The following is a 13090-nucleotide window of genomic DNA, read 5'->3' as shown; positions in this document are numbered from 1 at the left end:
GCTTCAAAATAGGGTGGGCTCAGGGCGCGGAGCGTGTGCGTCCTGATCCCCACCCAATTGTGTGACGATGGCAAATTAATTTTCGCTATTTTCACACTAACCTTCCCCTGTCAATCAGAAGGCAGGGCGGCAGACCTGTTTCCTGATTGGCCAAAGCGCCAGGCCACCCTGTTGGATGCCTGACTCTTAGGAAGAGAAGTAGAGGAGACACACTGGAGGAGCTGCTGCTGTAAGTCCCCTCTGCCAGAGCTGGGGGGTGGGAGAGAGTCGGTGCTGCCGGAGCCGTGGGTGGGGGGGTGTGGGGAAGTTTGTGCTCACGCCAGAGATGTGGGGGCTGGGTGCTGCTAGAGCCATGCATGGGGGGGGGGGGCTGGGGCTGGGTGCTGCCGGAGCTGGGGAGGTCAATGGGCACAAGTGACTGCATTTGAAGTCCCTGTCAAATGCAGCCACTTGTGTCCATTGACCCAGGTGGCTGCCTGTAATGGGCACAGTGAGACTGTAATTTGATGGGCACAGTGAGACTGCAATTGATGGGGGAGGGGGAAATGTGAAAAAATCTAAAAGTATGCAGTGCATTTTTGCAATAATTGTACACTTTTTTTTTTTTTTTCCTATATAACTTAAAAAAACAAAAAAAAAGAAACACTGCAAGTTCAGAATTAATTGTTCTGCTAGAAAGCCATTGTACTCTTAATTTTCTGTTTGGGCTGACAGCACAGTGCTTTTTCTGCTCTGATATACCAACCAGTGTAGTCAGCCCATCCTCCTGGACTCCAGAACTCTGCCTATCCTGCACCCTCTACACATGCGTACATTGATTTCTTTCCAAGTGAAACAATGTTGCAGCGTTATTGGGGTATGTACAGGCGCATCTCAAAAATTTGAATACCATTAAAAAATTTATTTATTTCAGTAATTCAATTTAAAAAGTGAAACTCCTATATTACCGGTATATCGATTCATCACACACCAAGTGATATATATATTTCAAACATTTCTTTCTTTTAATTTTGATGATCATGGCTTACAGTTAGTGATAAGTCAAAATTCACCATCTCAGAAAATTTGAAATTTACATAAGACCAATAAAAAAAAAAAAAAAAAAAAATTAATACAGAAATGTTGGTTTACTTAAAAGTATGTCCATGTACAATCTAGTATGCACTCAATACTTGGTCAGGCCTCTTTTTGCATGAATGTGGTGTTGCATGGAGGCGATCAGCCTGTGACACTGCTGAGGTGTTATGAAAGCCCAGGTTGCTTTAATGGCGGCCTTCAGCTCATCTGCATTGTTGGGTCTGGTGTGTCATCTTTCTCTTGACAATACCCCACAGATTCTCTATGGGGTTTAGGTAAGGCGGGTTTGCTTGGTAATCAAGCACAGTGATACCATGATCTTTAAACCAAGTACAGCATTGGTACTTTTGGCAGTGTGGGCAGGTGCCAAGTCCAGCTGAAAAAATAAATCTGCATCTCCATAAAGCTCATCAGCAAAAGCATGAAGTGCTCTAGAATTTCCTAGTGGAGTGCTGCGCTGACTTTGGACTTAATAAAACACAGTGGACCAACACCAGCAGATGGCATGGCTCCCCAAATCATCACTGACTGAAAACTTCACACTGGACCTCATACAACTTGGATTTTGTGCCTCCCCACTCTTCCTCCAGACTCTGGGACCTTGATTTCCAAATAAATAAAAAAATGCAAAATGTACTTTCATCTAGAAAGAGGACTTTGGACCATTGAGCAACAGTCCAGTCCTTTTTTTTTTTTTTTTTTTTTTTTTTTTTTCTACTACTTTTTTTCTACTTTTCTAGCCCAGGTAAGACACTTCTGACATGGTCTGTGGTTCAGGAGTGGCTTGACACAAGGAGTGAGACCATTGTAGCCCATGTCCTTTGTTACGTCTGTGTGTGGTGGCTCTTGAAGCATTGGCACCAGGCATAGTCCACTCCTGAATCTCCCCAAAATTCTTGAATGGCCTTTGCTTCACAATCCTCTCAAGCCTGTGGTTATCCCCGTTGCTTGTGCACCTTTTTCTACCACACTTTTTTCCTTCCACTCAATATACCAACAATTTCCTAGCAATCTGAATAGCCAGCAGGAACATGATCTAGAGGGGTAGAGGGACCTTTGTGGTTACATTGGGTGATGCTTGAACATACAGCACCCTCTAAGATTTTCAATAATATAATTGAAATGATGAGTAAGATATTGCAAAACTGATTCTAGAGATAAAGATACCGAAGGTGCTAAATTTTAACAACCTCTTGTGTTTCTTTTACAGTGCTGGTTGATGGGGAACTATTGCCACAAATCTTTGTAAAGATGTTACAGCGAGACAAGCCTATTGAAATGCAGCTAACGGCGGCTAAATGGTAATTGCTGGCAAAACATTTATTAACAGATAACTTTTGTTCTAGTTCTTCTTCTTTTTCTCCATATCCATCATGTGAAATAAGTAATCATTCTTTTTCAGCATGCGCAACTTGTTTAAATTATTTGCATTTGTTCCCAATATAGGATGGGTTGCTACAGTTTACCAAAAATATGCAGCTTTAATAATGGCTTTACAGAATTGGAAAAACATGAAATTCTGGGCTATAAATACATATTTTAGAATGTGGAAAATTGCCTGTTTTCCAGACCGTATGATTTCTACAAACTAAAGACTCTGTATTGCTCTGCTTGCTGATTCCCTATTGCTATGCAAACATCAAGTATGCATGGTCTTTTCTCCTGAGCTGGTACATACAGTGCCTTGAAAAAGTATCATGCCCCTGTGGCACGATGTGGGACATAATTATGAAGTGGAAGGAACATGATAAATGGCTTTCCAAAATGTCTACAAATATCTGAAAAGTGTGGCATGCATTTGTATTCAGTCCCCTGTTACTGTGATACCCCTAACTAAAATCTAGTGAAACCAATTGGCTTCAGAATCCACCTAATTCGTATACAGAGTCCACCTGTGTGTAAATTTTAACCTCTGTATAAATACAGCTGTTCTGTAAAGCCCTAAGAGGTTTGTTAGAGAACCTTAGTGAACAAACGGCATATCATGAAAGCCAAGGAACACACCAGACAGGTCAGAGGTAAAGTTGTAGAGAACTTTAAAAGCAGGGTTAGGTTATTAAAAAAAAAAAAAAAATTGAAGCTTTGAACATCTTACAGAGCACTGTTCAATCCATTATCGAAAAATGGAAAGAGTATGGCACAACTGCAAACCTACCAAGACATGGCCATTCACCTAAACTAACAGGCCAGGCAAAGGGCATTAATTTGAGAATCAGCCAAGAGGCCCATGGTAACTCTGAAGAAGCTGCAGAGATTGACAGCTTGGGTGGGAGAATCTTTCCACAGGACAACGATTAGTCGAGCACTCCACAAATTTGACCTTTTATGGAAGAGTGGCAAGAAGAAAGCCATAAGAAGTCCCGTTTGCAGATTGCGAGAAAACCATGTGGGGGACGCAGCAAACATGTGGAAGAAGGTGCTCTGGTCAGTCCAAAATTGAACTTTTCTCTTTTGTTCATTGATGGACACAGCGTTCCATATTCAGAACCATAGGGTTATATCGTCCCCTACTGTAGGACACTAGACATAAACAAGACTTGACTATGCCTATGGGCACTTAGGTGGTATATATACCCCTCTATGCTATAGGCCTTCCGTTTTTTTTTATTTTTCTGCCTAGTCAGGAGTAAGGACCTAGCTCCCTGCCAGGATGTTTGGTCCTGGAAAGTTTTTTTTATTTATTTTTTTCTCCTGTGATGTGTGTTTGTAGATCTCACAGGGGGAAAAAAAACAATCAACTGCCAGGCTTGGCAACCGGCTGGATAATCTAGATCCAGGAGGTCACCCTAGTCTGGCCAGCGAGAGCACGCAAAGACCTCTAGATATGCGCTGGTCCATCCTGGGGAGCAAGTTGAGTTAAATGTTTGACGGGGACACCTATATGACCGTGCGCCATTAGCCAAGGTCAGTGTTGCCTTGAAACGACAGCCCCCCCTACTTATGTGGCAGGGAGGTTCTGTCTTGGAAATGTTACCACATGCTTTCGCTGGGTTAGTAAGGGGGCCTCCTCCTCTCCTTCCCTGGATGTAGTGTGGGGTGTTGGGGCTCTCTGGGGTGGTCGTCCCTCGGATTTGTTTTTTGTGGCTCCTATGCAGGCCTTCTTGGAGGGGCCTCAGCAGGCAACCCCCTTGCGGGGTTCATTCGGTGGCCCCCTTCGCGGGCCCTCAGTAGGTGCCCCCTGTGTGGGGCCTCAGTTTTGCCCTTCTGAGCGTTTGTGTTTCCCGGTGGCAGTGGCGATTGGGCATAAGATTGGTAAATGGCGCCCCCCCAGCCCTCCCTTGCCTCATCTGGCACTGCCGCCGCAAATGTGGCCCACCCTGTGGGGTTTGGGGCCATGCTCCCTGTCCTGTCGGGTAGTGAGGATTCTTCCACAACTGTAGTGGCACACAAGAAGGCGCTGGATGCAGCTGGGGAGGTGCCCGGTCCTTTTGCAGCTTATAAGCTTCATAGCGAAGGTGTACGCTTATCCCTCCTATTTTGACAAGTTTGTCTACAAAGACTGAGCGTGTCCAAAGCGCCCCTTTTGTGGTTCATAAACTTTGTGGTGAGGTACCCCTTTTTGACTAGTCTGTTCTGAAGCAGTGGACTGTCCCACTAGTGGTGACCTCTCCTGTCTCCCGGGTTAAACAATGCGGCCATGATTCTGGTAGTGAAATCCCTGGCTTTTAATGATCCGGCTGACAGAATGGTGGAGTCTGCAGCCCGAAATATATTTACTATTGCTGGTTCAGTGCTACGGCCATTTTTGACCATTGCCCTGGTTTTGCAAACTGTTAAGTGGGCCAAACTTTTGTGCCATGAGCTGGGGGGGGGGGGGGGGGGGGCTTACCATTTTAAGTTGATGGACCAGTTGATGCAGGGGCTGCAGTTTGTCTGCGATGCCTCTCTGGACGTGGTTTCATTGATTTCTAATCTCTGTTGTAACAGTGGTGCTTAGGCATGTGTCGGGGCATTCTTCTATTGGCAACCCTTGGCTGCACATTCCTTTGGTGTGTGTACTTTCATTCAAGGGGTTTGACACCTGACTCTGCCAGTGCGGTCTCCTTTACCGCCGTGGGATTTGAACTTGGAGCTTTCCGTTCTCCAGAAACCTCCCTTTGAAAATATTTGGGAGATTCCCCTGCTCAAGCTGTCACAGAAGGTGATGTTTTTGGTGGCTATTACTTTGGCCCGCAGTGTGTCGGAACTGGTGGCATTATTTTGTCATACCCCCTACTTGATGGTCCACAGGGATAAGGCAGTGCTTCGTCCACGCCCATCGTTCTTACTCAAGGTTGTCTCTGACTTCCATTTGAATGAAGACATTGTGTTTTGCGTTATGTCCCAGACCTGCTCATCACAAGGAATTTGCTTTGCATGCCTTGGATGGGGTTCGGCCAATTCGGGTGCATCTGGCAGCTACAGAATTTTTTTTAATTTTTTTTAATTTATTTTCCTGAGGTCAGATTCATTGTTTGTGATCACGCATGAGCCAAGAAAAGGACTGTCCATTGCTTCTGTGACCATTTCTAGATGGATCGAGCAGACTGTATCTAAGGCCTATTCTATCAAGCATCAGGGTCTTCCTTTCCCTGTAATGGTGTACTCTACTCGGGTGCTTAGTGCTTCTTGGGGGGGCCTTATGTCATCAGGCGTCAGTGGCACAGGTTTGCACAGTGGCCACTTGATAGTCGGTGCAAACCTTCGCTAAATTCTATGATGTGGATGTTTTGGCATCTGCGGAGGCTTCTTTTGGCCGCATTGGCTTTGCAGGCTGCTGTCTAGAGGGTCTGTTCCCGCTTTAGGGTGTATTGTTTAGGTGGGCTCCTGTTACCTGGTTGGCTCCTTGTATTTAGCCTTGGGATTTTTTTGTTGTCCCATATACATACTGCAGCTACTGACTTTTAATATTCAGACACTTATCTGTCCTGGAGTCCCGTGATGTGAGCACTGTAGCTGATGTTTTAATCAGCTGTCATGTGCATGCCGCCTCCATTGCGAGTAAGGGAACCCAGCGGTGAAGCCTTGTGGCTTAATGGCGGGAACCCTACTGCGCATGCACGAGCGTCTGCTCCTCTCCTACTGGCCCGGCGGCTGGTGAAGGAGGAGGGAGCCCGGGCAGTGATATCAATACCCGAGCTGAAACTCCTGGAAGTGGGCACAGGATACGTGTGAAAGACAGGTATCCTGCCCGCTACCCCCCCCCCCAAATGTGGCACCTGGGGGGGGGGGAAGGAGTACAACGAGCGTAAGTTCCACTTTTGGGTGGCACCCCCACTTTAACTGAAGGCCTGTAGCAGAGAGGGGGATGTATACCACCTAGGACTGCCCATAGGCATAACCAAGTCCTTCTTTTTTTGGATGGATTTTACGGTAAGTACAAAAATCCTATCGTTTTGCTTTTAGACCAAAAAATGTGTGACGGAAAACTAAAATTGCACATCACCCTGAACATGCCATCCCCACTGTGAAACATGGTGGTGGCAGGATCATGTTGTGGGGATGCTTTTCTTCAGCAGGGACAGGGGAGCTGGTCAGAGTTGATGGGAAGATGGATGGAGCCAAATACAGGGCAATCTTAGAAGAAAACCTCTTAGTCTGTAGCAGACTTGAGACTGAGGCGGAGGTTCACCTTCCAGCTGAATAATGATCCTAAACATACAGCCAGAGCTACAAACAATGAAATTGTTCAGATCAAAGCATGTTCATGTGTTAGAATGGCCCAGTCAAAGTCCAGACCTAAATGCAATTCAGAGTCTGTGCAAAGATTTGAAAATTGCTGTTCAGACACTTTCTATCCAATCTGACAGAGCTTGAGCTATTTTGCCACGAAAAATGGGCAAACATTTCACTCTAGATGTGCAAAGCTGGTCGAGACATCCCCAAAAGGACTTGCAGCTGTAATTACAGCGAAAGGGGTTCTACAAAGTATAGACTCGAGGGGGCTGAATACAAATGCGCACCAAACTTTTCTGATAATTGTAAACAAAAATGTAAAACCATTTATCATTTTCCTTCCGCTTCACCAATTATGTGCCACTTTGTGTTCTATCACATACAATCACGTAACATGACAAAATGTGGAAAATTCTCAAGGTGTATGACTTCAAGGCCCTGTATACTGGAAAAAATGGATTTACAATTTTATTTTTATTTATGTGTAAATTTTGGTAAATGAAAACATACCCTGGCTCAAAGTAAACAGTAACATAGGTTGTACTTTCTGACTAAAAATGAATACAGAAAGCAACCAAACAATTGCTCAGGTCATGGTCTTATATTTTTAATGAGACTTAATGGGTTCACTCCGAGGATGGGGTTAGCTGCCTATACATAGAAAGATTGGGCTGCCCAAATTGACATCTGTAGAATTAGATTGGTTATTGCAATATTACAACTAAACTGAACATTCTTTCATTGTAAAGGATGCATATACTAGAATGATCAGTATTAGAAATCTGCATGCGCGTAGTCCTTTCCAGTATACCTATTGTGATGTGTATTGTGTTAATTAGGAGATGCCAGACCTGTTGTAGTTCTGTAAACAAATTACAAGAATAAATATTTTTGTAGGATGTATTGAAGCTTAACTGCTGAAAAGACCTTGGAGCATGCCAATGACAGATTGCCGTACCAACACAAGCAGCGATCATGGCACATTGATGCAGCAACCTCCCCCACTGTGCTATTGTATTCTGTATTCCCCCCCCCCCCCAGCCTGCCAGAATGCAATGCACTTATCAGTACTCGCAGCCATTGGCTGCAAGTGCTGATTGGAGGCTGGCTTTCTGGCATGTCCATTCAACAAAAGCCAGTTGATAGACTGACTTTTGCCAGACAGATTGCTGTACACACTGACCAAAAGATTCAGCAGGAATCGGACGATTTTCAGACTGTGTATCCAGCTTTACTGGTATGACGCAGCCCTTCAAGTGCATGATTTTTTAATTCTCTTTGTGAATTTGCATCTGACATATTTTTGCATGGCTTTCTTACACAGGTTACTGGTTAATATGGGCAAAAGTTTGTGGGTTACGTTTCCACTAGTGTGACTTGGGACTGCAGAATCGCATGACAAGTCATACCCCATAATTTTCAATGAGTACTGTTCATATCTGTGCGACTTCCCTGCACTGCTTTGGTCTGACTTTGATGTGACTTGAGGTCCATAAACCTCAAGAATACATGGGCATTGCTTCAAGTCTCGTCAAAATCACAGCAAAATAGCGTGACTTTCAGCCCACAATAGTGGAAACCTAGCCTTATGTATCCCATTCCTAAACCATGGCATTAATATGGAGTGCATAAGAAGACCTGCTTCACAAACTTTTCAGTTCATCTCAAGTGTTCTTTATTAGGGTTAGTCAGGATTCTGTGTGGCCCACTCTCGTTCTTTCAAAGCAAACTTGTTAAAACATGTTTTTTTATGGAACTGGTTTGTGCAAAATCTTGCAGGAAAAGAAATGCTTTTCCAACAATTGTCTAAAAAGGCTTTGTTGTAAAATGAACCGCTTTCTTTACTGGAAACACCTGAACTTATTGAAGTGGTGTCATACTTTTGGCCATATAGTGTAGGTGTGATTATCAGGTTTTTACAAACATTGGATAGCAATGCTCTAATTTAATAGTTCTCAAGAAGCAGGAATCTATCAATGTCAACTGTAAATGGCTGTCTAACGGCATTGTAGGCAGTATGAAAATTTTTATGTCTTTCTATTGAATTGTTGGAGCAAAAGCCCAAAGTAAAGAAGAATAACAAATGTCGAAACCAAATTGGCAGCAAAGAAAGTGGGTTTTGTCTCCAATGCAGTATTTGCCAGTTTCCAAAAAGTTGAGAGGCTGTGTAAAATCTGCTAAAATCAGAATGCAATGATTTGCAAATCTCATAAACCCATCATCTCTCTTTCGTTCATTGACAGACCCAGCACTCCATTATTCAGAACCATAGGTCTATACCGCTACCAACAGGAGTAGGACACTAGGCAGCAAAAAAGACATGGCTACGCCTATGGGCAGTCCTAGGTGGTATACGCCCCCCTTTCTACTAAAGGCCTTCCGGGTTTTTTTCTTGCCTAGTGAGGAGTAAGGACCTAGTTCCCTGCTGCGATCTCTAGTCCTGGGAATCTATTTATTTATTTTTTTCCTTCCCTGTATTTCTCTCCGGTGAGTTCTACAATCAACTACTGGGCGACGGGCTGGACACTAAAATCCAGTGGTCTCCCCAGTCTGACCAGCAAACGTGCGCAGACCACAGCTATGTACTAGGTCAGCCACGACATAGCCCCACTGGACTGGGGCTGGCCCTACGAGTTAAACGTCTCACGAGGTCGCATACGACTGGGTTTCGACCTGAGTTGCAGCGTTCCTCATGGCTGACAGCCCCTCCACTTTGGTGGCGAGGGGGTCTGCCTGGGAGCATTACCCAGATGCTTCGCTGGATCGGCAAGTACGGGCCCCCCTTATCTCCTTCCCTGGATGTGGTGTGGGGCACGGGTACTCCCTGGGGTGGTCGGTCCCTCCGGGGTTCTCCTCCACCCCCCTCCCTCCCTCCCTTCCTTCCTGGGTGAGGCCCAGGCTTCTGGCCTATGTGCTTTTTGCACACACTATTCCTCCCCCGCACCCTCGGGGTTGCTACTGGGGGGTATTCCTTGGGCCCACCTGCTGCAGTAGTTGGGCCTAGGAGGCGGGTGACTGGGGGGACAGCCTGCAGCGGCCCTCCCATCATTTTAGGCAGCTGGTTTGCAGCTTACTGGGCTCTGGGTGGGAGGCCGCTGGTTTCTGTTTTTGCAGGGTTACACAAGGTTAAGGTGTAACCCTGCAAAAGTAAACACAGTCTTTTCTCAACTTCTTTTTTTTTTTTTTGGACGTGTTGCTGCCATCCATTTTGGAATTGCCTTATATTGTTCTTAAAATAGTCCATTTAAACATTTGATATGTTTTCTAATTCCCATTGTGAATATAATGAGATTTGCAAATCATTGCATTCTTCTTCTTTTTTTTTTTTTTTTTTTTTTTTTTATGTAGATTTTACAGACTTCCCACTTTTTTGGAGTTGGGATTGTACTTCTCTTATTTGTCCTAATGATTTTTGAAAGCCCAGTGTGACTCGCTGTTCCTTCAAGTGTGTGTGTGTGTGTGTATATATGTGTGTATATGTATATATATATATATGTATATATGTATATATGTGTGTATATGTATATATATATATGTATATATATATATGTATATATATATATATATATATGTATATATATATATATATATATATATATATATATATAGTGTGTGTGTGTGTATATGTATGTATGTATATATGTATATATATATATATATATATATATATATATATATATATATATATATATATATATATATATATATACATTCATTTTATTCTTGAAGGAACAGCGAGTCACACTGGGCTTGCAAAAATCATTAGGACAAATAAGAAAATTACTGATTACCCATTTATCAAACTTGACAGCAGATTACTTATGCATGGTCTTTTATTTTATTTTTTTCAGCTTAACGTATATGTGTCGATCAGGGGCTATTCGAACAGATGATAACTGCATTGTCCTGAAAGTAAGTAGCTAACACCGCTTGCCTTGCAAATAGATATTTGTTTACTTTTTTTTTTTTTTTCTGCAATATTGTCACAAGAAGAAAAGTCGTTTTCTCTCTGTAGGAATTAGTTTGCTTTTTCCTGTGTCTAGTGTAGATGTGAAAATTAACGTGAGAATATAGGGCCCTTTAAACGAATCTTTGAGAGCAAAATATCTTCTGTGAGACGCTTTAAATATAACTACCGTATTTATCGGCGTATAACATGCACCCCAAGTTTAGGAGGGAATTTTAAGGAAGAAAACTTACATTTAAATGCCCATCAATGCAGCCTTATCAGTGTCCATCTGCAGCCTTGTCAGTGTCATTTGCAGCCTTATCATGCAGCCTTGTCGGTGTGTTTTTTTCAGGTTTGCCATTTAAAAATGGCGCAGCCGAAATACAGAGCCAGATATCTTGTTTTTGGCTGCCTTCAGCCGTTCTCGTAGCATCGAGAGGGGGCTGACCGGGGCTAACGTCCCAAGTGGGCCCCCAAGAATACCCAGGTCTCGTATTGGCCATTCAGAATTATTAGCCCTGAGTCCCTAGGCCTGAGGTTGGCTGGGAACTTGGGGCTACATACCTGCGGCAGTGTAACCATCTATCCAGCACATCCAGTGATTGGTGGGCAAGCCGGGGGCATACAGCTGCAATGAAAGAGTGGAGCTGACAAATTGAAGCTCATGTCGGGAATGGGCGGGCCAATATGTGGGGCCCAGCCCCCTTTTTTTAGAAAGCCTGTGCATAGACAAACAGCCAGCGTATATACATTGGCCGGGGAGGAAAGGGGCAGGATCAGTTGTAACTACTGTATGTGCATCCACAGCGGTGTATAATTCAGGTTTATTATACACTGCTGAGGATGCACATCCAGTAGCTACAATTGGTCCTGCCACCTTCCTCCCCGTCCCTACTATACAGTACATGTGTACATACAGTACAAACCCTATCGTCTATAGGAAATCTTGGTCAGCTTGACCTGGCACTGCTCCCGAACCATAAGTAACAGACACCAAACTTGGTGCACGTTAAGGGGACCCGGGACTAGGTAAGGTGGCAAAAAAAATGTAAATGATTTTGACCCGTTTAAAAAAAATATATATATGGTGGCTATTGCTATGCTTTCAGGTATAAGTTACTGTCCAAAGATTTATGGGGAGCATACTAGTTCCACAACAGTGAAATTATTCACATTGTATCTTGATAGCTTTTTAACCAATGTACAGTATTTTGTACATATTTTACTGTCTCTGTTCTGGCCTTAATAAAGAATTGAAAGTACATGTTTTCTTTTTTTATTTAGCCAGGTGAGTGAGTGAGTGTTCTCTTTTCTTTATGGTACATCACGGGGCACAAAGCACCATAGTAATAATTATATGGGTTATAGGCCACCTTTAGGTAAATGGACACTTGTTATAATCAAAAAGGAAACGGGAAGTGCTATATATATATATATATATTTTTGTGTGTGTATATATCTCCCCTCCCATACTGGGAGTATCTCAGTTTTTCCGCCAGTGTCTAAGGTGTTGGTCAAGGTTGATGTGCTAAGAGAGCTCCGCTAAGTAATCTCCGACGGGATCAAGGGAATGTGCAAACGGATCCATCTAAAGTGCTTGAAAGCCAAATGGACGGTATTCAGGCCTTATACAAGAAGAAACAAGGTTTTTGCCTGTAATGCTTCTCTTTTAAGAGCTGGACCCTGGGACTCGGCACCCTGGTCATGTTAATACAGCCAAAAATTTTTCCAGCAGTGGTGCTGTACAGGTCCAAGGGAGTGGACCCGTGAAAGGGCACCCCGTCCTTGAAGGTCTGGCATGACCCGGCCCACCGTGATGGACGAAGGCTGGATCTGTCTGTGATCATTTCCAGCAGTCCTGCGGCGGGGATCACTTAAGTCAGAAAGACAGGGAGAGTTTGTGTGTTTGTTTGTGTGTTTGTGTGTGGATACAGGCATTTCCAAGGGGCACGTTTACTCAGCATTGGGACTTGAGCATTTGTAGCAGCATATTATGTAAATTGATAGAATAAAGCTCGGCAGTAGATGCATTTTGTTCAGTACCTCTGTTTGTTTGTTTTTTGTTTTTTTTGTGCTTAAGACTGTCTGCTCGTAGGAGGGGTAATTCATCAGGGGGAGTGCAAAGCCGCTGCAGTCAGAGCCTGAGGCTCCTAGTCGCACACCCGCAGTTTAATCTTCCACTGAAAGACCTGGTGCATCTGGCGTATCTGAGCCATCTTGTCTCACAGGCATGGTGGCTACTCCCAACCTGTTGGCTTCTGCATTCGTCACCAAGGACGATTTTAGCTTTTGGCTCTGGCTGGTCTGGAGGAAAAAATGGATGATTTGTTCGTGTCAGCCTCCCAGGAGGTGAGAACGTGGCAGGTCCCCTGCTGATTCCTCCTGCTCTTGATCCCTGTTTTGGAATAA

General features: G+C 43.9%; 1 protein-coding gene across 4 annotated transcripts in view; it reads left to right on the top strand.

Annotated features, from left to right (window-relative positions):
• The window catches only part of ARMC8 (armadillo repeat containing 8), a 185267-nt gene that overhangs the window by 46366 nt on the left and 125811 nt on the right, over positions 1-13090 (top strand). For all 4 annotated transcript variants that reach the window (XM_077448427.1, XM_077448425.1, XM_077448426.1 and 1 more), the window contains exons 9-10: positions 2288-2378; positions 10584-10644. In XM_077448427.1, the coding sequence (XP_077304553.1) occupies positions 2288-2378; positions 10584-10644 (152 nt within the window). The remainder of the gene's footprint in view (positions 1-2287; positions 2379-10583; positions 10645-13090) is intronic.

Source organism: Lithobates pipiens, unplaced genomic scaffold, assembly GCF_037356315.1.
Source record: "Lithobates pipiens isolate NorthernLeopardFrog02 unplaced genomic scaffold, aLitPip1_a1.2 Scaffold_22, whole genome shotgun sequence".
NCBI lineage: Eukaryota > Metazoa > Chordata > Amphibia > Anura > Ranidae > Lithobates > Lithobates pipiens.
Note: the sequence above shows the minus strand (reverse complement) of the source record. Positions and strands in the feature narration are given on the sequence as shown.